We start from the raw sequence: 27,923 nt of genomic DNA on the forward strand, positions 1-27,923 counted from the left end.
GTAGCGTAACTTTTATTTTATTTTATTTTTACTAAAAATGCTTTTTTTGTGGTCAGTGGAAATGCACAAGGAAATCCCCACCCCCACTCCAAATGCCTGCAGAGAAAAATGGTCAAGTGGAAGGGGGAGAGGATGGCTCAGCCACCGGCGGAGCTGCGGGATTTCAGTTGGACCCACTGCCACCACCAGCAACACTTTGCACCATGAGCGTAGCCAGGGGTTTGGAAGTGGGCAGATCCTCAGATTTGTATTGATTTAGGGGGCAGCTGCCCTCCTGCCCCTCTTGGCTACTCCCATGCCCTGGATGGTGAGTAAGGGGGGGGATAGAGAAGTTCGGGGGCAGGAAAGGGACAAGGATCAGTTTGGTGAAGTGATTTTAAATGGGAAATGATGTTAAGACCACCCTTCCCCAGTGGCTCATCTGGTCAAAACTGCAGCCTTCCAATGCAGCCTTTTGTTTAATACACTTTCAAGATGTCTTTGCATCTTGCTTTTAATCTGTAAACTACTTTGAGTCCCATCAGGGGGGAAAGCAGGGTATAAATAAGTTAGCAACAACAATTTGCACTATGAAAGCTGTCGTTTTTTCTATTTTCTGATGTTTCAAATGTTCTATCCCGTATGTTTATTCTTTTCTCTCCTTTTTGTATGCCATTTTGTGAATATAGTGAAAAGTGAGGTAGGGGTGATATGCAAGAGCACAGGCAGGCAGCTTCCACTCATTTCCGTGGGGCTGGTGCAAGAAAAGCGCCTGGCAGGTGGAACTCAATGCACACAGGACAACCAACATGCATTCATAGAGACAATAGTTAACTCTCTGTAATCAAATGTTTTAAAACTAATCTAAACCCCAAAGCTTACGTGAAGATAAAAAAATCCAGTCTTCCTACAAAAAATTTTTTCTCTGCCCGCTGTTAAAACAATGCCATTACAAAATGCTCAGCTGCCCATTTGGTGGAGAAAAACAGAGAATACCAACTGCCTAACTCCTGCCTGACTATCATATGACATTTCACCCAAAGACTTGCATAGGAACCTTTAGAGCAGGAGCAGCCAACACAATGCCCTCATGTTGAGAGGAGTTGTAGTATAACATCTGAAGGGGGACATGTTAGCCATGTCTGTTTTAGAAAACAGGTTTTCCATCTTTTCAGAGAGGTACTCTTAAGCCCTTTGATAGTACAGCCATGACCGGCATCCAACAATATTCCAGCCAACTAACTTGAACTGCCTCCACGGAAGTCTTCTCATGCTTTTTATGAAGCATCCAGACAACAGCATTGTCAAATCATCATTCAGTAGTTTTTGTGTTGCCCTGCACAGTTTCAGACAGTGTGTGAAGATTTCTATTTTCGCAATAAAATGACCCATGCAGACAGTGAGAATACCTAGGAATGTTCACACAGCAAAGGAGTGCAGCCAAGGAAGTGTGGGGGAATGAAGAAATATGATCGCCACCTTGGTTTCACAAGGCTGCCTGGCAAGAGCAGCTGCATTGACCCGCTGTGAGGTTTTGGGGTGAGAATATATATCTAAGAGAAGCTTGCCAACATTTGAATGCTCCCTGAGGAAACTGGATTCCTTCCTGGAAGGAGGAGCAAAGCACAGCACCTCTAGCTCAGCAAAGGGATATAGAGAATAACAGCTACTGTAATTTCATTCATTAGAATTTCCAGGCAATTCCTCCTCCAAGACATGACCCTCTTCAGAAGGCATGGGTGTCTGCTGCAACACCTCTTCCTCCTGAGGTGGTTGCCAGCCTTTGCAGCCAAGTCACCTTCTTTTCTGTCAATAAATCAGTGTAAAGGTTCTCTACAAAAGGGCAGAAGTAGCCTTTCCATATCTGCAAGGATAGATTAGCTAATCTTCTTTAGCTAAGACATACATTTTGCATTCTTGCTAGGCAATTTCTTCCAATTGCAGAGTCACTTCTTCCTGGATGGAAAAGTACTACATCCTTTCCACTCTCATTTTTGCCACACAATGTTCAACTTTATGAAAAGCATCTGTCAAGTCACTAACATATTCTTGTGTAAAGTCACTTTTCTGTATCAGTAATGCAGGTTTAGTCAGTTCTTGCTGCTGGATGTTAAGAGTCACCTAGGGAGCTCTGCATACGCCATCTTGGTAGTCAAGATAACCCCACAATTAATTGGTAGTAGTTGTAACCATGAGCTCATATATTCTTATATTCACTTGCTTTGATATAGGCAAATTGGCTGCTTTGATGTTATCCTTATCTGAGTGCTCTTTTTAAAAGACAGAGATTTGATCAGTGTTTTGCATTAGTTTTCTTTCTATCTTTTGTTTTTTGGAATTTTTATTAAAATTGGTTGTATTTTATATTGTTTTTAGGTAAACCAGATCCCAGGGAAGGGAAAGGAGATGAGGAAGGTAAGCACCATATTTACTCAAGTCTGAGGTGCCATTGAATCTAATGCACACCTCAGTTTTCAGAACCTTGAAATGAAAAAAGTATATGCTGGCAAATGTAATTGTGCCATTGAATCTAATGCGAACCTTAATTTTTGAAACGTAATTTGGCCAAAAAAGGTGAGCATTAGATTCAAGTAAATACGGTAATTACAACATTGATCCGTGTTACTGAAAATGATTTGCATCCGCAAAAAACACCACAGCAAGTCACAAATCTGGGTATCCTGGTATTAAAAACAAACAGGCCTTTCTGGTGTGATCTGTGTATATAATGAAATTGAGGCTAACAACCAAATGAAGATTTTTAGTTGATTAATAATTGGCTTTAACTGAATAAATTTAGGGATGAATTGCAATATTACCAAATCCCCACAATATGGTGCCTTTTTGAGATACTGAAGATAACTTACAATTTGATTTAAAAAAAAAAAGGCTAACACTACCAGAGGAAATTTTTGGAAAACAGTGTTAAATGGAGCTATTGAGTTTTCTAAAGCAGCTAATACCTGGATAACGTTCCTTCATATAAGCAGAATTACGGTACCTATAAGCACACAGGAACCTCTCTGCCATATATGTTTACAAATGCAATAGCTTAGAAAAAGTTCTGGAATTATTTAGCTGTTAGAAATTAACAGCATATTAATTTTTTTTTTGCAAAGAATCAATCAATGATTAAAGCTCAGGGATCCATTGCTAATTATATAATCAAATACTCTCACAATCATGAATTCTGATTTGTATCACTTGAATTCTGAGATTTCCCCCTTTTTCATGTGATGATGTGCTTAGTTTCATTCTACATTATGCTTACCAGGAGTGCCAGCGTGGCCCTGCACCTGTGGGTGCCCAGGGCAGTGGGTGCTGAAATTCATGGGTAATTTTGCGGGTGCTTGGGCCCAAGGGAGCTGGCACCTATGATGCTTATATTACATAATATAAATGAAAAAAGCTTTAAAGTCATGTTTATTAGCGGAAAAGTTCATATCTACCATAGTACAGTATTTTTTTCTCTTATTTCTCTTATTTCTTTCTCACTTATTTTAAAGTAACCTTAAAATAAAATGTAAACTCAAACCCCACCAGTTTAAATTTGTCTCCACTGATCAACAAACTAAAGCTTTTGTTGATTCATCTAGCAGTAAAAACCAGTTCAGCATCAGCCATGAATGAAATGTTGCTGGATTATCACCCATGTGTCTACTCAAAGGTAACCCCATTAAGTTCAACAGGACTTCCTTCCAGGCGAGCATACAGTTGTGGCCTTAGACATTTTATCATATTATAGAACCATTATTGTATAATCAGTACTGTCACAATCACAGCATTATTAATCAAGGATAGGCATCAAGCTAACGTGGTTTTATTTAACTTATATTTGTGAATGTTTTTCATAATTGTACAGACCAGTTGCGGGGAGGCTGGCTATTCCATGCATCAGGCTGCAGTCCTAACCCAGCCTACTCAGGTGGAAGTACCACTGAATTGGGTGAGGCTTACTCCCAGATGTGATGGGGCTGCAGTCTCAGTCAAGTGAAATATGGTAGACTGGCACACAAGCCTGTGGCCAGCGTCTGAAGGCTATTGTACTTTTCATATAAATTTTATTATTCACCCATGGGATGGAACCATTATTCCGCAATGATATATATCCCATAAATAAATAAATACTTGCAACTATGAAGTTTACAAAACAGCTGATGAAAAATACCTCTCCCACTCACTTTCACTTTTTAAAAAGGTCACGTTTTAACACAATCGGAAATATCAAGGTTGTTTAGTCAGAACTGTGCCAAGCAAATAAAAAGCCTAAACTCAGCTAGAGTTTTTGTAGGATTGTCCACTCTTTACCAAGAACACAGTGCGAGGCTGGAGTCATAACTCACAAAAGGCACAGATGAGATAAATCTTTAAAGCAGACTTCTTCAGGGTCCTGTTGAAGTTCAGATTTGTCTTCAGCTCTTCCAATGTGAAGCACTTAACTTAATGCTCTAGGCTTGATTTGATATGGAACTGGTTTTAAAATTGGATCTGAAGTCTATTTTACCACCTTTTTAATAAAAAAGTCCGAAATGAGGACATTAAACACCATAATACAGATTTCCCCACCATGATACTGAGAAGCAAGAGGAAAGGGCATGAACCCACTTTCAAAGACATCAGTGAAAATTTTGCAATGGAAAAGAAAATAGGATGAAGACAAAAGAATTCAGTTCAGCAAAATAAATGTCTGAATAACTACAGATTATGTTTCTGAATTTGACAATGTTAAATAATTTGTTGTTTTGCAAAACAAAAACAAAAAAACCCCACAGCCTGAAAATGAGATTGTAAAACAGATATTTCACTGGGATGAGGGGGGGAGTATGGCAGAGCTCCACGCCCTGCTGAATCTCTGTGCAAACAATAATGAATAAGATAGACCAGTGGTTCACAGTTAGGTAATTATGGAGGACCCCCTATTTTTCAAAAGCCAAGGCATGGACCCCCTACTTTTGAAAATTTTGATAACTCTATGGTAGTTACCTCTGCAAAGCATTTTTTTAACAAAATGTGGGGGAGCCCCTAATAAGCAAAGGTTTTTAGGTTTACTAAAAAACAGACCATAAAATCTGTGATATTACCATGCAAAAATGACCAAAAGGGGGGGGGAGGGATGGGGCCGTGAATCCACTGGGTGCGTTCTGACCCCTAATTGGGAACCACTGAGATAGACCAACGGTCTGACTCAGTGGAAGGGAGCTTCCTAATGTTGCTGCTACATAAAACACACCTTCTTAACTGCAAATATGCAAAACTGCTCCTGCCACATAAAAACTACACGTTGATCCTAATTAGAAGTTCTACTGACAAGTGACCATTAAAATAAATTGAGAGTTGCATAGTAGTTCTGTATCCTAAGTGGTTGATGTGGCATAAGCTTTGTAGCAAACACCTTTTATCAGATGCATGAAGCAGACTGAAAATACATCAGTATCAATACATTGTAAAACAATGCTAATAAAATACAGCCCCTTTTTATTATTTTTTATTTTAGGTAACCAAGTTTTCAAAACTAACAAAAAGTCATTTTTAGAAGAAAGGCACCGTTAGTTTCATGTCTGGTTGAGAGAGAGAAAGAAATCATGAAGTCTGCATCTGGAGAAAAAGCAGTTGGAGCAGAAGTCCTAGAGCTGAATGCAGTCCAGGCGCCCTCCTGCTGCGCATTCGCTCTCGCCTTGGGATTCATGCACAGGAAAGTGTCACACACTGACATTGACCTCAATGCATGGCATTTGTAGGACCACTCTCAAGAAGCAGTGTTTGCACAGCGGTTCCGAGGGGAATTCACAGGCATTTCCCATCCAGTATTCAAATAATTTAGCTCTCCCCCATTCCCACTTCTTTCCCTCACATGTGAAGGTCCACATTTTCCGTCAGGAAGAGGCGCTGTTTGGGGTGACTACTTGCTGCAATGGCACCCCAGTCTCAGATTGTTGGCATTTGTAATCCATTACGGTGGGTAAAGTGCAGCGTTTTTTCACCAAGTAGCACAAAATCGCTACTAACGCTATAACCATCAATGTGGTACTAACAATGATAGCAATCAATACCCCTTGGCTTCTGCCAGCATCTTCCTCCTTGGGTGGGATAAAGGAGGGAACTGAGGGTGTGGAATAAGTTTCAGCATCACCAGAGTACTCTGTTTCATCTGGTGGTTCCTTGCACAACTGCCCACCTGGACAGAGACACATATAGCTGCCTGGCACGTTAATGCACTTCAGTTTCTGGCAACTTCCAGAATCACACTCATCAATATCCACGCAGACCCTTGTCCCATCTGGGTCGTCTTGCAAGATAAAGCCATCTGCACAGTAGCAGGTGTCCCCGGTGTGGGGGTCGCACTCAGCTGGGCAGCTGGGCTCATTGCAGAACATCACACACCTATTCGGCATTTGGGGATGGGGCTTATACCCTTCAGAGCAGGTGCACCTATACTCTCCCTTGACATCTGCACATTCGTGCTCGCACATTAACTCCTCGCACTTGCGATTTTTCAGCAGGCACCTGCCCTCGACCAGCTCATAGGTTTCATAGCAGAGGCACTCGAAGCCGCCCTGGGTGTTCACGCACTCCTGCTCGCAAGGGCTCGGCTCGGCCCGGCAGTCGTCCACGTCCAGGCAGCTCCGCCCGTCGGCGCCCAGCGCGTAGCCCACGCTGCACATGCAGAGGGGGGCGTCGGCCGAGGCCACGCAGTGCTGCTGGCAGCCGCCGTTCTCCAGCCGGCAGTCCCAGGCGCCGGGCGCCGCCGAGCCCCACCGCGCCGGGCCGCCCCCGGGCGCGCCGCACTCCAGGCGGGCCTCCAGGCCGGCCACCTCGGCCGCCGTGCCCGGCGGGGCGGCCAGCAGCTCGCTCTCGCGGGCGCCGAAGGGCGTCAGGTAGGAGACGGCGGGCGCGGGCGCGGGCAGGGCCAGCGGGTCGCACGTGCCGCCGGGGTAGCTGTACTCGCAGAGGAAGCCGGCGGCGGCGGCGTCGCAGGCGCGCTCCTCCCAGCTCTGCCGCTCGTTCAGCAGCGCGCACCGGGGGCCGCACGACGGCGCCGCCGCCGCCGCCGCCTCGGCCCAGGCCTCGTAGTCCGTGCGCTCGTCGCCCGTCACCCAGAGGAAGCCGCGCAGCCGCTTGGCCGGCTCCACGCACGACGAGCCGTCGGGCAGCCGCAGGCCCAGCCACGCGCCGCCCGCGCGGCCGCCCAGCAGCACCGCCGCCGCCTCGGCCGCCACCGTCGAGCGCACCGTCATCAGGTGCCCGCCGCCCGCCGCGCACCCCTCGCTGGCCTGCGCGAAGCTGCGCGCCCCCCAGAACAAGCCGTAGCACACGGCGCCCAGGCACTGCGCGCCCGAAGGGGCCGCCGCCTCCGCCACGCCGCCGCTGCCTCGGCCGGCCAGCGCCGCCGCCGCCAGCAGGAGCCTGGCGAGGAGCCGCATCCTGGCGGGCGAAGCTTCCCGCCCTCGGCGCGCCGCGCTTATAACGGCCTCCGGGCGGCCCGGGCTGGGTGGGGACGGCGGCTCCGGGAAGGGAAGGGAAACGCCGCCCGTCGGGAGGAAACCTCCCGGGGCCGAGGAGTCGCGGGAGGGGGCGGAAGGCGGGGCTCCCGGCTGCGAAGGAAGGGCCGCCCAAGCAGCGCGCCCCGGCCGCGCCCGACCCGCCCTCAGCCCCGGGCAGCGCCTCGCGGAGACCCCGGGCGCCCCCGCGCCCCGAAGAGACGCCGCATCCCTGGCAGCAGGGAAACGGCCACACGTGCGGCCCGGACCTGCAGCCGGGAGTTCCGCGAGGGGCGGCCGCTCAACACGCGTTTGCGTTCCAGTGGGGAAGCGCGCGAGAAAAGTGAGTCTGGCTGCGGGTGGCAGCGCGGACTCTGCTTCTCTTGCGCTCCCTATCCATTGCGCCACATGCACAAACTTAGGAGCCGTCCGCACTTCTGAAGCACAGGCCCGCACTTTCCCAGTCTGTATCTCGGGAGTTTTTTGTTTGTGTTATTTTGCCTCGCTGATTTCCAAGCCGAGGAGTATTTAGGGGAGCATGACTGGGTTCCCGCATACCGTGTGCTGAGCTGAGGGAGGTGTTGCAGGGCGTTGCAACTATGGCCTAGGGCATGTACAGAACAGAAGGCGAAAGGCAGGGATATGAAATTTTGGCCTGGCTCAGAGCACCACTGAAATTTGAAAGATCAGGTCTGCCCCTGTCCCCTGGAAAACCTCTTTAACACTGAATAAGAACAAAGGGCAATTCAGTTTTTCCATGGATTGCTGTTTGTTTTGATTCAGCAGCAAAGAGTGGGGTTTTGTGGGGAAAGGCCAGGCAAAAGAAAAAAGTGCTTGGACAGGGAAAGGCAGCACAAAGGCAAGTTTCAATGAGCCAGTATACAACACCAGGTCTTGCTTGTATATTTACGTATGTGTGCATGCTCTCAACAGAGGTTACCTCACCTGTCCACTAGGGAGGTTCTGCTGCTGCTGCTTTTAATCTCTTAAAACGGTGTTCTGACTTCTGAAGCAGTGAATGGACTGATTATACCACTTTCCTTTTCAAAAGGCTGCTTAACGGAATGGATTTGGTTGTACTTCATATATCTCTGTCTCTCAAAACATGACCAGGAACAGCACTTGAGACAGGGCACAGGCCATGAGGCAGCCTGATTGACATAGCACAAGAACTAGGCAATATTACTATTCCCAATTTTCCAGTGGGATGGGATAGAACTTGCCTTGCCAAAGGCCATCTACTGAGTTCATGACAGGACAGGTTTGGTACTGGGGTGGGGAGATCAGTCTCTTTGCTGCCGTATAACACCAGCTCACTCAGGTCAGTTATGGGAAATGTAAAGGTAAAGGGACCCCTGGCTGTTAGGTCCAGTCGTGGCCAACTCTGGGGTTGCGGCGCTCATCTCGCTTTACTGGCCGAGGGAGCCGGCGTACAGCTTCTGGGTCATGTGGCCAGCATGACTAAGCCACTTCTGGCAAACCAAAGCAGCACACGGAAACACCGTTTACCTTCCCGCCAGAGAGGTACCTGTTGATCTACTTGCACTTTGACGTGCTTTCAAACTGCTAGGTTGGCAGGAGCAGGGACAGAGCAACAGGAGCTCACCCTGTTGCGGGGATTCGAACCACCAACCTTCTGATTGGCAAGTCCTAGGCTCTGTGGTTTAACCCACAGCGCCACCTGCGTCCCATGGGAAATATATGGAAGTGCAAAAGAAAGAAACTTAGGAAATTGCCACCACCTTCCAGAGTGGCCCCTGCCTCCCCCCATCTGCCACCACAGGGGCATCTGTAGGACCGCCTTGCCCTGTGAAATGGAGAAGAAGCAGTAACAGATTTTTCTTAAGGTCTCTTTTCCATTTTCCTGTAACTTTTTTTTAAAAAAGAAGATGCTTATTCTTGTAATAACCTTGCATGAACCACTTTGTAAGGTCTGTCTGAAAAGCAGTATATAGATACTATAAATATATCACTCATTCATTCAGCTTATAACCCACTTTTATTTCCCCAGTGGAAATGCACTGCCAAACTGCATCCATCAACAAGAACATTGCAGTGGAACTCATAAAATCGCTTTGGATCTTGCTGGCTCAGCTCCCTTGCATTAAACCACGAGCGGTTCTGCATGGAAGAGGCTGCCGGCTGCTCCCTGCTTTCCCACTTCCATCGTGAGCTGATGGAAGAGTAAACAACAGAGATGACCCTGAGCTGGAATCTCATCAATCACTTTCCTGGCCTGTTACTAAGGAAGGACCTTGGCCATTTTGCAATGACTTCCCAGCAGCAGCCAAGACTCTTGTGGGAACAGGAAGTAGAGAAGTAGATATATTTGGGGTGACAGTGAGGGAGGGGTCCTGGAATGCAGCTCCCAGTAACAGTTGGTAGTGACTCCCCACAGAAGACACTTCAGAACCAAGGATTCCCGGGGAGCGGGTGGGGAGTCATGTGCGTTAAATGTATGAAAGACTATCACAGCTGCATTTTAAAAAATGGGATGTAGAGTCATTTGCATCTTAACCATGGAAAATTGGTGGTTAGCATCCTGTGTTCCCTTTTCAGTAGCTTTTGAAAAGGGATTCAGAGAACATCATAGGTGATAACCGGACACATCACACGAGGAAGGCAAATGGAACTGTGCCAGTCTGCCAGTATCACAGGGTGACCCATGATGCTCTTGGATGAATGGGAGCAGCAAAGCAGCAAAATAGAGAAAGGCCTGATCACAAGGTCAGACGTAGAACCACAGCAAGGCAACAAGAGGGAGAACTGCAGTTGGTGCGAGGGGAGCATCGTATTCTAGACTTGATATGTGGGGCATGTGCCAGAAAGGTTTTCTGCTAGTGAAAATGGGATGCCGTAGAGAGCATACGCTGACTCTTTCCCCTATGAGGAAAAATTACAACATTTGGGGGCTTTTCGTTTAGAGAAAAAGTAAGTAAGAGGCAGGGCATGGTGAGATGTATGAAATTGTGTGTGCTGGCATCTGTCTGTCTCAGGAGACAGTGGAGGAGCGCACCTTTGGGGGTGAGGTCAAGCCGCTGAAAGGTTGCAGCGCCTGCTGCCTGACATGTTTTGTTGCAGCTGGGGCAGAGGAAGGCGTTTATATACAGCATGAGAAAAGTGGCTGGAGAGTTGTTGTCTATTTGTCCTTCATAATAGTGGAAGTCAGGGGCCCCCACTGAAGCTGAATATTGGAGGATTCGGGACAGACAAAAGGAAGAACTTAACACAGTGCATAGTTAAACTATGGAAGTCACTACTGCAAGAGGCAGAAAGACGGGCGGCTTAAAAAGGGGCTGAAACAAGTCCAGAGAGGATAAGGCTATCAATGGCTATTACTCATTACAGTTTTACACCCCCTCCGGGATCTGAGGCTGCATGCTTCCGTGTCCAGCTTGTGGGCTTCGCACAGGCATCTGGGTGGCTGCAGTGAGAACAGGATTCTGGCCTGATCCATCAGAGCTCCTCTTATTAGTGAGTGAAGTGCATACGCACCACAGTACAGACCAAGTTCTGGTGCACAGAATAGCTATGTGTCTTTCATTGTCAGATACAATCTTGTAAAAGGGAATCCAGAGAAATACTTCATCCATTGCACAACATTACATTACACATTGTGTTTGTCGTGGTTACGGTGAGTGTTGCCGCGTCAATGTTCTCATAAAAGTATGAAGGGGAAATGTGCATTTCTGAGTGCTCTCCCTGCATGTTTGGGGATGCATATATTCATTCGCTCGTAGAATCATAGGACTGTAAAGTTGGAAGGGGTCACAAGGGTCATCTGGTACAACCCCTGGCAATGCAGGAATCATTTGCCTAACGACCCTGAGATTAAGAGTCTCAAGATCTAGGGAGTATTACATGTGTACATCTTACAGCAAGCATCAGGGGAGTTGCAACAAACATAATTGCTGCCTGAAGTAACACTTTCAAGAGAAAGTCTTGCACAATACATCCACTTGGCTTCATGTTGGCTCTTAATGCTGCAGCTGTTGGCTGTGATATTAATGCTAAATGTAATCCCCCCCCCCCCAGTGTTTCTCATTGCCAGAGCCTCTGCAGCAGCAGCAGCAGCTGTGGAGCTTGTCACATTTGCCCTCAGTCCCCTCTTGTGCAATGGCAGAGATGCTTTTTTGCCTCCCAAGATGCCTCATGGCACCCTCTGAGTAAATGGTGCTTTTTGTAAGATGGTGTTCATGGGAGCATGACACTCTCAATAGGAGAAACAGCTGCCTGCGTCAGTTTGTAGACGTTTAGAAAGAAAAAGAATTTTGAAGTTTCGGAATCCCCCCTCGGTCTCCAAGGGCGAGGTGGTCTGGAGTGATTCAGAGGAGCTGCAAGGACTGCCAAGGAGCGAGCACTCCTCCCAAAAGCGCAAGCAAGCAGTCAACACCCGAGAGGGAACTGGCATCTCACCAGGACAGAGAGCAGTGCTGTTAGATAAAATGCTGAATAATCCCATGGCACATCTAAGTCCAAGACTGCACATGCCATACTTTTAAAGCACGTTTAAAGTCCAGTTCCTCCACTAGAGATTCCTGGAAACTCTAGTTTGTTAAGGGGGCTGGGAATTGTGAGGTGCTGCGAGAGGGTAGACAATGGTTCCCAGGATTCTTGCGGGGGGGGGGGGTGCTTTAAATGTATATGCAGCTCATATATTCATTCCTTTCCTGTAGCATTTTAGACAGTTAAAAGGGTTCTCACTGCAGAACCCTCTTTCCAGTAGATGTCTAGACAGGAAGAGTGCCATGTGGCCAGTTTCCCCTGCACTTAGCAGTTAATGCCATCAAGCTTCTGCTTCCTATGTCTCTTGCTTTCATTCTCTGGATACTGGGAGGGAGTCCACTGCATTTATGGGGGGGGGGGTGTTTCAGCCTCAGTCTTGGCACCACCAAGCACCAATTCTTCATATAGACAGCAACAATTGTCCACTGTCTATATTTGCCACAGTCTGACCAAGGCTAATGCTTTAATCATTTTCTACTGTGGTCTTTATGGTCCCATAAAAGACTGCTTGGTTTTGGCTACCCTGAAACCGTACCTGGGCATGGAGGAGCAACATGAGTACGAAGCCTCTGTTATCCTCCTCACTCTTATTTTTATGAGAAGTCATTCTCTCAATGGTGATAATTAAATAGAACCTCTGGCCCCCCTACTATTTAATTTTTATTTCAGTAACTTAGTAACCACTCTCAATAATCCAGAATTCCACCCCCCAAAGCTAGCAAATCAGCCTATTTCGGTTGGCTGTCACTGAAACTGCTCCCCCGTGGTATAGCTCCACTGTTCCTTTGCAACCAGTTCCAGTCAGGATGGTAGACAGCAATCCTGAACACTCTTCAGAAACTGGGTTTTGCCCCTCAAGGCCTTCTAAGTCTGGGCTTGGGCCAAGCAAAAGATATGGTTAGGCAAAGAATTATCGACACCAAGAGACAACAGGAATGCTGAAGGTGCCCCGACTACAAGATTGTAGAAATCGAGAGAGAGATAGCTGCACTGGCAGCATATCTCTTTTTTGTTGTATCAAAAAATGCAAGAAGGGCTTTTACACTTTCCAGAAGCTTGGCTCTGCCCTCGCCAGTCTTGGAAAGATCTTTCAAAAAAGTCCCACATGACCAGAGAATTTGTGCCTGTCCATTGGGGGATATAGGAAGCCCTGAACATATATTTTTTAGATGTCCCTTTTATGAAGAGGCACGTAGAGAAACCATTGACCCCCTGCTGGTGAGGCTTGCTGACTTCCCAGTAAAGCAAAAAAATTGATAATCTCCCGTTAGGCAAAGATAACAAGACAACTCGGATGGTTGCCAGATTCTGCGCAAAGATCTGTAGGCAGAGACCATCCCCCAATTCAATCTAGTTTGTTAAGAAAATTCCCAAACTCGGATCCACAGGCAACTCTGGGTCATTTCTCCTGGTAGAAACAACAAACATTGGTAACTTTAAAATCACAGACCACACCCCTGTAGAAGCTATCCTGAAAATAGGAGAGGACGCACAAACTATTTTATCATGGTCCTTCAGCCCCATGCTAACCACAAACCAACTAGCTAAAGAGAGTCTCTTGAAAACTCTCCAAAACAATTTAAGGATAATGATGTGGGCGACATAACAACTCCCCTCCTCTGGGACACAATGAAAGTGGTCACCAGAGGAGCCTGCATAAAGGAGAGGGCATCTATTAAAAAACAAACCTCAAAAATTGGTCAATTAGAACAAGACATTATGACCCTCTCATCACACTTCAAACAAATAGGAGCCAAAAAACTCCTTAAACTCATAGAACAAAAAAGAAGGGAAAGTGACTCTCTAGAAATCAACAAAACAATATGATTAACATCCTATATTCTAAATAACGCTTTTACAAATAAGGAGGGAAGAACTCCCAACTATGCAAACAGATGCGGGGGGGGGGAATCACTCAAAACAAGAATACACTGTGTCACTAAAAAAGTAACATTTCATCCTCCATCAAATAAATAACCTCAGAATTTGCTGAATTTCATGCCAATCCATACACCTCCCACAACCCACCTGAACAGGAAATCAGAAGATTCCTAACCAGGCTGACCATGTCAACCTTAACTGCCCTCTCACCCCAGAGGAAATAGAGATGGTACTCAAAAACCTGAAACCACGCAAAGCCCCAGGCCTGGATGGCTATACAGCAGAATTCTACAAAAAAATTCAAAGAAACCCTGATGCCTTACATCACCTGCCTATTTAATGATATCCCCCAAACCTGGACCTCTTCCAAAATAGTCTCTATCCCCAAACCACTCAAAGATAGCCTCAAAACAGAATCACACTGCCCAATCTCATTGAGAAACTAAGACTATAAGATAGTCACATCAATCCTAACCGCCTAAAAATCTTCCTATACAAACTAATCGTGCCGGATCAGGCAGGCTTTGTCCCTGGTCGCAACATAACAAACCCCATTAGGAGAAACTACTGAATCTGACAGAACACAGCAAAACAACCAAATTCCTACTGACGATCATGTCCCTAGACGTCCTTAAAGCCTTTGATTGCTTAGAATGGAAATATCTATTAGCAGTATTAACTAATATGAAATTTGGCCCCAACTTCCTACAAACCCTCAAACAAATTTACTCCCAAGCCTCCGCAAAATGCAGAATTAACAATATGCGCTCCAATACCATAGCAATCCAAAGAGGCACAAAACAAGGATGCCCACTGTCTTCCTTCCTATTCATCTTGGCCCTGGAACTCCTAGCAATCTGACTCCAATCAAACCCAGATATCAAGGGTGTGGAAGTGCAAGGTAAAACCTACAAACTAAGGGCTCTTCGCAGATGACCTGATGGTCACGACACCAGACCCCATAAACACACCAACCACCCTAACTAAAGAACACATTCGTAAACTTTGCAAAATCTGAGGCTTTTGGTGGTTCCCTCACTGTGAGAAGTGAGGTTACAGGGAACCAGGCAGAGGGCCTTATGACACGGGGACAAATAGAAGAGGACGCCTTCACCTCATTATGGCTCCCCTTTATCACATACACATCCCAGCAAGGCAACAACAAGAATCCACCGACAGTATACGAATCAATCAATCTGGTTTACCTGACCCAACAAGCCCTCCCCCCCCGACAAATGCAAACAAACCCCACTGCGTCCAACCACAGACAGCCAACCACACCCTGCCCCCCCAATACCTCTCACTACCAAGGTAATGTAATAAACAAATAGAAAGAGAACCCACCCAGTTGACCCTGACACAAAACCCCACACGGACACGATCCAAAGCCTCACCACCCCACCCCTTCTTCCCCAACCTTATCCTGTAGTCAACACTAAAGTCTCACAACAAATGTACAGTGGTGCCCCGCAAGACGAAAAACTCGCTAGACGAAAGGGTTTTGCGTTTTTTGAGTCGTTCCGCAAGACGAATTTCCCTATGGGCTTGCTTCGCAAGATGAAACGTCTTGTGAGTTCTTGCGAGTTTGTTTCCTATTTCTTAAAGCCGCTAAGCCGTTAATAGCCGCTAAGCCGCTAATAGCTGCTAAGTCGCTAATAGCCGTGTTTCGCAAGACAAAAAAACCGCAAGACGAAGAGACTCACGGAACGGATTAATTTCGTCTTGTGAGGCACCACTGTAACTGATTTGTAAGAAAGACTGTACAACGTGAAAAAAGAGACAAGGCATGTACTTTTGTAAACCAAGAAAATCTTTAATAAAAATGTTTTTTTTAAAAAAATACATAGCAAGGATACACGAAGAGCCATTCTTAGTTGATGTTCTCCACTGCTCCAGTTTCAGAATTCCTTTCTGCTGGTGCTCCACCAATTGCCAAGTCTTCCCATACACACTTATCTTATTTGGAATTAGGAGTACGCAGGCAGGATTTTAGCTCAGAGGTAAAGTGAGGGATCTTCCAGTTAATACACAGCAGAGAACAAAATCAATCAAATAAGCAATAAAAATGATATATTGGTTGTGTTTGGGTAATCCTATAATATCTTATTAAGATGGGTTTAAGGAGATAATTTCATTCCACCCTTATCCCTTGGCACAGTCTGATACTGAAGGTGAGACTAACCTCCATATCAGCTGAAGGGATGAGTCACGGGAGCTTCCAGGAATTATTCTTCCACCTAAAGGTACAAATCAGATAAAACTCAGTGATCCACTGGTCAGACCTGAGATAGAGATCTTGTGTGTCTGTCTGCACACTTCTTTCCCCCACCACCGCTACCTGCCCCCAGGCCCAAGCCTTTGGGTCCAGCCCACTGGGTCCTTCTTTGCATGTCTGTCTGTATGTATACATGGGGTATCAGTTGCTGTGACTATTCAGAAATCTGTGCTAGTAAACACAGACAGTGTTCTTCTTACTCTCCTTCCTCTCACTTTCCCCTTGCCACAATCTTTTTATTTGCATTTTACGCATACTCAGGAATCCGAGATACCGTATTTTTTGTCCCATAGGACGCTCCGTCCCATAGGACACACCTACTTTTTTGGGGGGGGGAAATAAAGGAAAAAAAATTTTCCTTTATTTCCCCCCCCCAAAAAAAAACCAGGTCGGGGAACAGTGGGATGGTGGCGCTGCGCCTCCCTGCTGTCCCCTGAGCTTGTGGGGCTGGCCGATGTCTGCCCGGCGCGAGGGGCGCTCTGCTTCAGGGCGCCCCACGCGCCGGGCGGCAGGCTTGCCGACACCTGCGCGAAGCACGGGGCGTCCTCTGAAGGGCGCCCCGTGCTCCGCGCTGCAGGCTGCCAGCCGCAAGCCTTGCGCGCCCGGGGGAACTCCCCCGGGTGCGCAAGGCTTGTGGGTAGCTTCGTGGAGCCTGGAGAGCGAGAGGTGTCGGTGCGTACCAACGCCTCTCGCTCTCCAGGCTTCAGCAAAAGCCTGCATTCGCCCCATAGGACGCACACACATTTCCCCTTCATTTTTGGAGGGGGAAAAGTGCGTCCTATAGGGCGAAAAATACGGTAAATCACTTTTCTTATGTGGGAAGAAAATATTTTGGTCAGATTTGGCTTTTAGGGATCTCGCCCTTCTTCTTTTAGAAGACCAGCTTTTTCTTTCCATGTCACTGACTAAAATGTGGCGCAATCCACCCCCCTCCTAGGCACCTGTGCTGTAGAAACTGTGTGTTCAGCAAGGGGTGGGCTGCCATTAGTAGAAGGAATGAGAAGGGTACACGAAATGTATTGTTTTTCGACATCAGCAGAAAGAACACACATTTTAAATGTTCCAGGGACCGCCATCAAGGATTTTCAAGCCTCTTCAAATGTGTGTTGGAAGCATTTGTATGAACCTGGCAAGTTAATTTCCTTGCCGTCATTGCCAAGCCCTGGTGTTGGGCGTCTTGGTGTTGGAATAACTACATCAAGCATCTGATCCTCACGATTGCTTCCTGCCATCACATGGGAAACACCCAGACAGAGGTTGGTTTGTTTGTTTCCTTTATTAAATTTGTATACCGCTTTCCATCCATTGATCCTGAGGAAATTCATAGCATAAAAATGCAATCTATAAAGTGCTGTTTGCAACTAAACATCACATTCTCAACATAAATAAGGGGGAAAGCCATTAGAAATTGGACAGTCAAAAGTTACATGAGAATTGTACAAATTTGGAACAGGTGGTAGAGATTTCAGGATTTTCTTGGTCACGTTTTCTGCTGTTTTGCACTACCAGGATTGGCCCTAGTTGTTTGGACTCTCAAAAGGTGACTATGAGCCCTTGATAAGTGGGTGCTGCTGTCCTCCAGGACACCAAAGTATGGAGGGCAATCCCTACTGGGCATCTTTAGTTAGAGTGTGGTGCTGTTAATGCCAAGGCTGCAGGTTCCATCCCCACAGGGATCAGCTGCAGGGGCTTGGACTAGATGACCATCAGGGTTCCTTCCAGCGCTACAATTCTATGATTCTTAGGACTAAACTACACATTATAGGCAAATGCGCATGTTGAAACACAGGTTGAGAGAATCAGTTTTGCAGGAAAGCGGGCGCTTTAACCCTTTCCCTGCTCACCACTTTCCCACTGTATCTCCCTGCCACCTGCTGTACTCCTCCCCAATCCTTCACATAGGGTTCCAGATACATACTTACCCCTCCAAGCATGCATCTGGAATAATATATAGCTAGAGGCTGTGTTTCTTCTTTTCCAATTCCCAACAATAAGTTCAAGCAGGATGGTTATTATTCTGGAATGTTTCTGGCATTTCTTAGAAAGGTTGGCACCTTGGGGAGGGAGGAACAAAACCCAACCCACAACAAAAATTTTCAAAGCAGAAGCCAAATAGTGATGCAAGATGTAAATTTGCTAATATAGATGGAGATGAATCAGTGGTGAATGCTCATTTGAAGTTTGAACAACAAAGAATCTGGTGAGGCAGAGCCAGATTTCTCATTCAGTCGGAATAATTAGTGTTTTACCCCTCCATATTTCACAATGTGCAATTGTGAATTATGACTGCTGGGATAGCTCAGTTGGTAGAGGAGGAGCCCCATGTTGGGTGACAGATTCCTGCATTGCAGGAGCTGGGTTCTACAATTCTGTGGATGATATTAACCCTATTATACTGAAGAGCTCAGGAGGATGTGTCATTTTAGGAGGTGAAGTCAGTCATTTAAAAAAAATCACCTCTAATTCAGGGGAAGAATCAGTAGCATCAAAAGCAGCTAAAATGCAAATGCTGATAAGATGGGATGGGCTGAACCTGGGAAGCAGCGTGGATAGCAGGTGAACGTGAATCAGGAGGGAGATCCACAGTTTGGCCACCAATGCCACGGGCCTTTCTAAAGGCTAACTGCTGGTAGGCCCTTATACTGTGCCAACTTCCCTTGAGATGCTGCTAGGAGTGCAATGGGCAACCCGTGGCCCTCCAGATGTTGCTGAACTACAATTCCTAACATCCCTGACCATTTGGGGATGAGTCTAGCAACATCTGGATAGCCCCCCCCCCCCCCGTGCAAGAATCTTCCAGGAGATTCGAGATAGATTCGAGATAAACTAGAGAATAGAGTCTAGAGTAGATTAGAGTCTAGATGAGGAATATATAGAAGGGGAGAATCCCTTTGCTGAGCAGAAGGAAGACATACACACACAGAGAGAGAGAGAGAGAGTGAGTCAGGGACTCCAGGAAACAGATTCTGGAATTTCCTCAACACAAACTACGATATCCAGATTACACTGCGGACCACAATGCTGGAACTGAAAAAGGTTGCACACCCTAAATCCTTGAGCGTACCATAAATAAGAATGTTATCAGGAACCAAGGTAAAGAACTGTACCCTCTGAAAGATCTAGGGAAGGGGTGGGGGTCCTGCTATGGTCCCTCCAGATGTTAACAGACTTGCAGCTCCTATCAAGCAACATAGTCCATGGCCAGAGGGGGGTGGGAACTGTAGTCTGGCAAGTGGCAACATCTGCAGAGCCGCAGATTCTTCATTGCACTGCATTTCAGAAATGGAAGGGGTAGTTCACAGAATAAAATCAAAATATAAAACCACAAAATGCATAATCAAAATAGAAACAACAACCCAATAATGCCCCCCCAAAAAAAAAACCTCCACATTTTAAAAGGGCATAGGACTTTGCCTTTAGGTCTCCATACCTATGAGCCACCACTTGCAGTGCCAACTGTAGGCTATATCATGGAGGGGGCACCTTCACCTGTGCCTGGAGCACTGAAACATGTCCATCATTGGCTCAGTTGTTGTGAATAATAATCATAGGGATAATAACATCCTGTGTTTTCCCCCAGAACTCACACAAAAAAGAAAGAAGAAGATAAAACCCAGAAACCTAAAAACATAGAAAGGTAATAGTTAAAAGGTAATTAAACAATAATAGAATTAAAATGATAAGAAGATACAAAGCAAGTTTATGAAAAGGACATCCTGAATGTCATGATTCTAAATCAGCATGTCCCACTTCCTAGCAAAGTTCATAAGTACATCTTTTAATTTTTTATTTATATGCTATAACCCAAGCATCTGATTTAAGCTATAATGGGGAGTGTTTTCATATTCTGTTTTGCCAAAGCACAATATTGGCAGTTATACACAAATAAGGTAATGGTAGCCCTTTAAGACATTAAGAGTCATAACATTTCCTTAATACTTTCTTGATTTCACAATAGGGCCAACAGAGAGGAAAAACAGCAAGAAAACGTTTTCCTATACACAGTAAGAAACAGGATGTAGCTGGTGGGCCATTAGAAACTTTATTGTGCTAAACACACCTTAAGCAGCTGAATGGCAATGATCCAAGCCACATGAAGTCAGTTTAATAGATTCTGATAAACAAGTTAAGCATGTGTTTAATTATCTGCAGTAGAAATCAAGTGGCCTTTGAAGTGCCTTATTTTTCCCAGTGCATATAACAGTGCTGACAAAAACATTGACCATGTAGATTTAATGGTAAAACATAAATCCCATTATACTAATGCTCACTTGGCTTTATGAATATTTCAGTAAATAAATTACTGATAGAAATATTATTTATAGAAATGGCTTTCCATGGGAAGATCTGGGAGGGTAGCTGTCCAGGCACCAAAACTGCTATTACTGCTATTGCCAAATGCAATTATTGACAAAAACATAAAAATACCTGTGGCTGCAATTATTTTTTTGCAGGAGCACTGTGAGGATGTTCATGATTAGTTTTCCCCATTCAAATGTTTATGTATATCCTCTCCATTTGGACCTTATAGATCACATGCCTAGTACTCATTGGTGAAATTAAAGAGTGGTATTACCATCTATAAGGATGCAGGTGGCGCTGTGGGTTAAACCACAGAGCCTAGGACTTGCCAGTTGGAAGGTCGGCAGTTCGAATCCCCGTGACGGGGTGAGCTCCCGTTGTTCGGTTCCTGCTCCTGCCAACCTAGCAGTTCGAAAGCACGTCAAAGTCAAGTAGATAAACAGGTACTGCTCCATCAGGAAGGTAAACGGCGTTTCCGTTCGCTGCTCTGGTTCGCCAGAAGCGGCTTAGTCATGCTGGCCACATGACCCAGAAGCTGTACGCTGGCTCCCTCGGCCAATAAAGCGAGATGAGTGCCGCAATTCCAGAGTCGGTCACAACTGGACCTAATGGTCAGGGGTCCCTTTACCTTTACTATTACCATCTATTTCTCTGAAATTATATATATGACCAGTTTTTTTAGTAACCCATAAACATGTTCCGTAAAAATATTTCAAGATAGAAAAAGAAAACTTTAAGCACCTTTGCAACCCCCAAACTAAGCTGCTTTTCAAAATCTAGGTTGAAAAGATTTGTATTGTCATACAAAGAGATATAAATGTGACAAAAACAACAGCAGTAAAAATGATATTTTCACACACGTAATACAAAAGGGGGTGGGGATTACAACTGTGTGGCATTTAAAATATTTAACAAAGCTTTGTGCCATTTGTCAAAGCCTGCACAATAAGACCATGGTCAGACCTTCAGAATCACCCAGGCTGTACATGCATTAATAAAGTGGGGTGGAAAATCTTTCTCATTGTCCCTGTAATGACCCGGATTGTTCAGACCTGGATGATTCTGAAGGTCTGAACATCGCTTCATACCTTGGATACCACCCCCCCCCATCCCTAGAGTACATTAAGCAGGTTGTTGATGGGCTTATTATTAAAGAATAATTAATGCTGAAAATCCAAAATTAAATATAAAAATAAAAGAAACTCAACAGTAATATTTGCTTCTACAGACTTCATAAAATGATGCAACAGGAAACTGAAGCATGAACAAAAACAAAGTTTACTCAGCACTGAACAATCACTACAATTAATCTCACAATGGCTGCTTCCCTAGGTTTCAATCTTCTGTTGGTATTCCCCAGAACTACTTCCCTCTTTGCACCCAGTCATGGTCCTTATTATATTGGTCCTTATTATGACAACATGGTCCCTGAAGCAGCCCAGAGAGGTCCCCAAGAACATCCTAGCATTGATACTGAAGAAGACCCCAGGCTGTCACAGATTCTGCACCTACAGTGGGATTCCTAGTCATCTCCAAAGAATGTTTCAGCCTATCCTAAATGCTTTGGCTAGAATGCAGAACGGCAGAGACTGCAGTGCAGTCTAAATGTGTATGAAGCACTACCATTTCTTAATCTTGTGGTCCTGCTTTGATTTCAGCTTATCCAAACCTAGCTAATTCACAGGCTGCTTAAACTATAGTTGTAGGATTTTGATTCATCTAATTCTAGTCAAAGTCAAGCCTTATAGGGTATCCTAAGGATGGGTCACAAGTTTGTTAACTTAGGGTGAAATAGAAGCAATGGTTTAAGAGTTGTGGAGACAGTTTGAGGATCCTCTGCTGATCTGTCTCTGCAAGGCTTTTAGAGTAATTCTGCTTGAATAAGAAAAAGCACATCATGAAAGATACCTATGGGCAAGCACCTATCACATCACCCACAGGGCTCCTTCCTCCAATCCCTGGAGTAATTTTGCAACCATTGTTCCTAAATGTTTTGATTTGGAAGCAGGGGGAGTAAGTGATAGATGGGCATATACATATAAAGAAATGTACAGGAGGGTCCCTTCTATCCCTATTCTATGATGCTCTGATTCTATGTGTTGCTCTTAAAAAATAATAATAATCAAGGTACCAGAAGCTGGTGAGGTCAGGTTGATCCAGCATTCAGCTTGCTGCTGCTGCGTATCTCTCTAAAGTGAAATACTTAGCTAGAATTATTCTACAAGTGCAGAGCCTGCTGTGGTTGCTCTTAAAATCCTACTTCTGCCTGAACCCTTAGAGTTTCAGATGGCCCAGTAAGAATGTTGCTGTTGTACATTTCCCCATATATGCATTTTTGTTCTTGCATCATTTTATACACAGAGAGAGAGAGAGGGGGGGGGAGAGAGAGAGAGAGAGAGAGATCTTCTCTTTCCTCCCTGCCCCCATCTCAAAAATGACAGCCACAGCAGAAACACAGTGTCACGCCCTGGTCTCCCCCTGATCTGGCACCCAAGAGTAATTATCAGCAGCACTCATCGATTTCTTATTGCTTTTCTTTGCCTTCATTTTCCTGTAGGTCAGCAAGGACAGGGCAAGCGCCAACAGTAACAAAATAGCGATGCCACCCAAGATATAATATAGGAGCTGCTTGGAGCTGCCACTGTCATGGTCTATCATGTCTCCAGCCTGATTTTCAGCACCTAGTGGTGTGCTCAGCACACTTGGGTGGGTGGTAAAATCCTGAGATCCTTCTAGTTCAGCTTGAATTGAAGATTGAGGCAGCAAGGTGGGTGTCTCTGAAGAAGGATGGATGTTAGCTGGCCTTCTCAGTTCTCTCTCTCCATGGGTGGGGAGGAAGGGGGCCCTGCCCATGACATCAGGGACACAGGAGATCTCATTGTCTGCCAAAGTCCAGCCTGCTCTGCAAGAGCACTGATAGCTGCCCAGCTGGTTGAGGCACATATGTTCACAAGGCTCTTCCAGGCACTCATCCACATCAAGACAAGAAGAGCTATTGATACCCTCCAGCTGGTAGCCTGGGTAGCAGGAGCAGAGGAAGGAGCCGTGCGTATTTACACAAAGCTGCTCACATGGCATGCCCCTGGCACACTCATCGATGTCCTGGCATTCCTGGCCATCAGGACTGGCAGGCTTGTAGCCTGGTTTACAAAGGCAGGTGAAGCTGCCCATCGTGTTAACACAGATCTGTCCACACGGGCTTTGGGAAGCACTGCATTCGTTCACATCCACACAGTGCAGCCCATCGTCAGCCAACATGTAACCCTGAGGGCAGAGGCATTCGAAGCTGCCTGGGCGTGGCAGGCACTGTCCTTGGCATGGGCTGGAGCTGCAATAGTCCACGAAGACGCAGGAAAGGCGGTCTGCTGCAAGCTGGTATCCGGCGTGGCAAGCACACTGGAACAAGCCCCTGCCCAAGTCCAGGCACTTGTGTTCGCAGCCCCCGTTGCTGTAGCTGCAACCCAAAGTGGGGGAAGCACAGAACGGGCCTGGGCTGCTCCATTCCGAGGTGTTGCTGTTAGACCGTGGCTTGCACATGAGGAAGTTGTTCGGCACCTCCTCCCTCTGAGGACCACATGCCACTTCAGCGGTGGAGCCAAGGGGCACAGCAACAAGGGAAGCAGTGGCTATGCCAAAAGGGGTGGTGTATCTGGCAACACCTGGCCCCGCCAAAACAAGCGGGCGGCACATCCCCTGGAAGCTGAACTTGCACAAATAGCCAGACATCTCGACAGCTGAACTACTGCAGTGGCTGTCTACCCAGGCCAGTTCCTGAAGTGAGGAAGGAGCCCTCTGAAGGGTCACACACCTCTTGGTTGTGCATGTTCCAAGGGGCTCCCGTTCCCAATTAGAGTACTTGGTGTCCTCGCCTCCTTTCACCCAGCTGAAGCCCTTCAGTGGCTGATGCTGCTGGTAGCATTTGCCCATCTCCCGATGGAGCCCGATCCACAGTCTTACCTTCACGTCTGTGCCAGCTCCCTCCTTGGGCATCTTGTCCAGCAGTTGCCAGGCCAGCGATGCCTCCTCTTGGCTCTTCACAGTCATCAGGTTGCCCCCATTGTCTTCGCACTTTCGCTGAGCCTCCATCCAGCTGTGCCTCCCAAAGTGGAGTGTGTAGCAAGCAGTGCCAGAACACAGGACCTCCCCCGTTTTGCTGGGCTGGACCATCAGTCCCAAAAGCAACCCTTGCCAAAAGATGCGGAGGAGAATCTCCATCTTTGCGGAGCAAAGGAGCTGTGAACTTCGTGATCTTCCCCTTGCAAGCTCAAATTGCACAAATAAGTCTTGCAAAGGACATGCTAAGACAATGGAGCACAGATTGTTTGCCTCCCATATCCCTTCAGCGCAGCAGCTGGGTCCATATGCATCCTGTCTTGTTGTGATTCTTATTTATCACCGGAGACTTGAGTTTCCTGAGAAAAGGGTTATTGTTAATGGCAGACCTTGTTAGACCATTTGGTTTAACCTATCATTATTGGATGCATCCTTCTTTTTATACCCTCTTTCTGCTTTTTTATTTTTAACCTAGCCTTTTCACTTCGTGTGAGAATCTTGCTGGAATACTCCTTCTCTTCCTATTTTTATAGTAGTGAAACATCATCGAGCTTCCAAACAATCCAAATAGGGCCTTGGGTTTGTCAAGCCACCACTGTAATTTAATGTTTAATCATGTGATCTGGAGATAAGTTGCTATACTGTTCTGCATAGCTCCCTCACAATATTAATCTCACATTTTTTGTTATCTATAAATAGGCACAGAAGCCCTGAAATAGAAAATGGGTCATGGGAATGTCTAAGCTTTAAAGACAGCCAACTTCTAAACCAGCTACTACATGCATAAAGTCCTGATTCAGATAAAGTTGATAGGCCTAAATTTCTGTTGAGTGCAACTGGTTTAGTGTATCAGCCTATCAGCCAAAAGGAATTTTGTAAATCTAATTTTGAATGAGTAAACTAATGTATGAATTATATACATATAGGGCAATCATATGCATGTTTATTCAGAGGTAAGTGTCATTTAATTGTGTTTATTCCCAAGTAAGGGCTCATCTAACTTCCTTTTGGACTGCATTTTAGGCACAGGTCTGGGCTTTAAAACTCCATATCTGAGCACGGTTTTTGAATTGTCTTGCCAATTTCTTGAGGAAAACATGTATTTCACCAACTGAACTGGAGCAAATGGCAACTGGGTTTTCTGTAGATTGTCATTTACCGCAATAAGACAAGAGTTTTCCCAGGGAAAGCACCAGGATTAAACACACACACACACACACACACGGCTTTAAAGCACGGATCTGAGCCCAGAAAGTGCAGCGCAACAGGACCTCGGGATGAGCCCAGAGTTTGCTTATGATTGCAGCCTAAATTTTTCCTCTTCCTATAGCAAGTGATCTTCATAACAGGCTTATGCATTATTTATTTATTTAACTAGACAAAAAGTAACAGATATTTCATGGCACAATTCTACACATACCCAGAAGTCAGCCCCTGTCATGACTACAGGCTGGCTGCCTAGTGAAATCAGAGACATAGAGAGCTTCTTCCAGCTCTTTTATTTAAATCAACAGAATACACAGAGAGGTGGTGAATTATGCTCCCCTTGGTCTCAAGAAGTTGCTCGGAGTGCCTGCTCCACCCCCTTCTGTTACTTCCTAGCTTCCAATCCCCTCCTTACTCCTATGGTGGCCGGCAATGGAATCTTTCTGTTTCTGTTTGGCTCTCTGCTCTAAGATACGAAGGGATTGCCTGTTCCTCAGAGAAGGAGGAGGTTCTACCAGGCTTTCAATTGACGTGGTGTCTGCTTTAATGTTTCTCCCACATCTGAGTCCTGTCTCTGTTCAGGATTAGGGCAACTACTTGCTTTCTCCTGTTCCTTATCCTCCATTATTTCTCATCTCTTTGCTTCTTCTTCTGGGGTGTGCCCTGTTCGCCACCACCACGAACCCGAGTCCATACTATTGTCATCTTCCTCCTGCCCAGAAGCCTCTTGGGATGGAGGTCTCTGCCAGTCTTCCTCATCTGCCTAGTTCCTGACAATCCCATGGAGTAAGATACCCTAGTAGGCAGCGGGGTGAAATACGTGAAGGCAAGAACTGGTGCCTGATAGGTGTAGCAAGACTTTTTCAACAATCTGCCCTAGTGGGGTTAGGGCTGGGAGTGGCTCTATTTGGGCTTGGCTTTGCACATCAAACTATCTTGGGCTGGTATGAAATCCGTTTAGCTCTTCCCAACCAATTAATCAGTTCTACATGATGAAACTGCGACCACATCAAGTCTTCCAAAGCAGCAGATCCAATGAAATCAGGATTATGATCTTCAAGATGATGCTTCATCAAGTTTCAACACTTCTTCAGAGCATATAACCAAAGGTATCTAAATGATGTTTTATACAAGTGGCAAAATCAAAAAGTGTTGGGCATGAATCTTCCAGCCTGACCTCTAGAGAGCCCAGCTGAGGATGCAGCCTGAGGCTCATGGTCTTTGGCAATGCTGCAGCAGTCTTCAGTGGCCAGAGAAGTGTGAAGGGGTGTGCTGTGAAAGAAGAGTGTTTGTGAATGGTTTCCATATGAATGTGGCACATTCCGTATGGTATCTACAGTGGTACCTTGGTTCCCGAACGGCTTGGCTCCCGAACAAATCGGCTCCCGAAAGCTGCAAACCCGGAAGTGAGTGTTCCGGTTTGCAAACGTTTTTCGGAAGCCGAACATCCAACACAGCTTCCAATTGAGTGCAGGAAGCTCCTGCAGCCAATCAGAAGCCGCACCTTGGTTTTCGAACTGTTCCAGGAGTTGAACGGACTCTTGGAATGAATTAAGTTTGAGAACCAAGGTACCACTGTGTTAGTGATGACTGTAAAACACAAGGCTCTGTTAACATTACTGACTCCCAAAGGAGCCTAGGTTGTCCTCCTAAGGTTTCAGTCTGACAAGAGATGCTGCTGATCTAAAATGCTTCCTAAACTGCCATCAAGGGTTTTGTTTCTGCTTTGGAAAGTGCAGAACTAAATAATGACTATAAACTATATGCCAGCCTACTTGCCAATTGAATGAAGAGGGTATTAGTGGATATAATTCATCAAGATCAGGCAGGTTTCTTGCCAGATCGCCAGATGAAGAATATAAGAATTATATAAGAAATATAATTGACATCATAGAATATCTGGAAGTCAGGAATGAGAAACAAGCTGCTTTAATGTTTATAGATGTAGAAAAGGCCTTTGATAATATTTCATGGAATTTTATGAAGAAAATGATAGTGTCAGGAATGTGGCTCACCCAAGAGCAAGGGAAGAGTCAGACTCAGAAACTGAACTAAGTGATAGAGACCGACTCTGCAGATGAGAGTTGGCTGACAGAGCTGAGAAGGGGTAGTTTGACCCCTCCCTTCCCGAAGAAGACACTGTTATCTCTCAAGAAGCAGGAGAGTTAGGAGGCAGCCAGTGTTGCTAGGCAACCAGCATATAAGCAGAGGACTGAGAGTGTGTCGAGTGGAAGGGGGAAGGG

At 45.9% G+C, this 27,923-nt stretch overlaps 2 protein-coding genes across 2 annotated transcripts; both read right to left on the reverse strand.

Moving 5' to 3' along the window:
* Positions 1–3,385: 3,385 nt before the first annotated feature.
* On the reverse strand, positions 3,386–7,790 carry THBD (thrombomodulin). Its single transcript, XM_081012970.1, is given in 3 exon segments — positions 3,386–7,604; positions 7,606–7,657; positions 7,659–7,790. Coding segments are annotated over 3 exon segments (1,833 nt in total). The 5' UTR covers positions 7,688–7,790; the 3' UTR covers positions 3,386–5,852.
* Positions 7,791–20,138: 12,348 nt separating this feature from the next.
* Positions 20,139–25,805, reverse strand: CD93 (CD93 molecule). The gene has a single exon (XM_081012972.1). It carries the CDS (start codon positions 24,634–24,636, stop codon positions 22,882–22,884), a length of 1,755 nt encoding a protein of 584 aa, XP_080869098.1. The 5' UTR covers positions 24,637–25,805; the 3' UTR covers positions 20,139–22,881.
* Between the last annotated feature and the right edge of the window lie 2,118 nt (positions 25,806–27,923).

Source organism: Podarcis pityusensis, assembly GCF_964106645.2.
Source record: "Podarcis pityusensis genome assembly, chromosome: 7".
Classification (NCBI taxonomy): Eukaryota; Metazoa; Chordata; class Lepidosauria; order Squamata; family Lacertidae; genus Podarcis; species Podarcis pityusensis.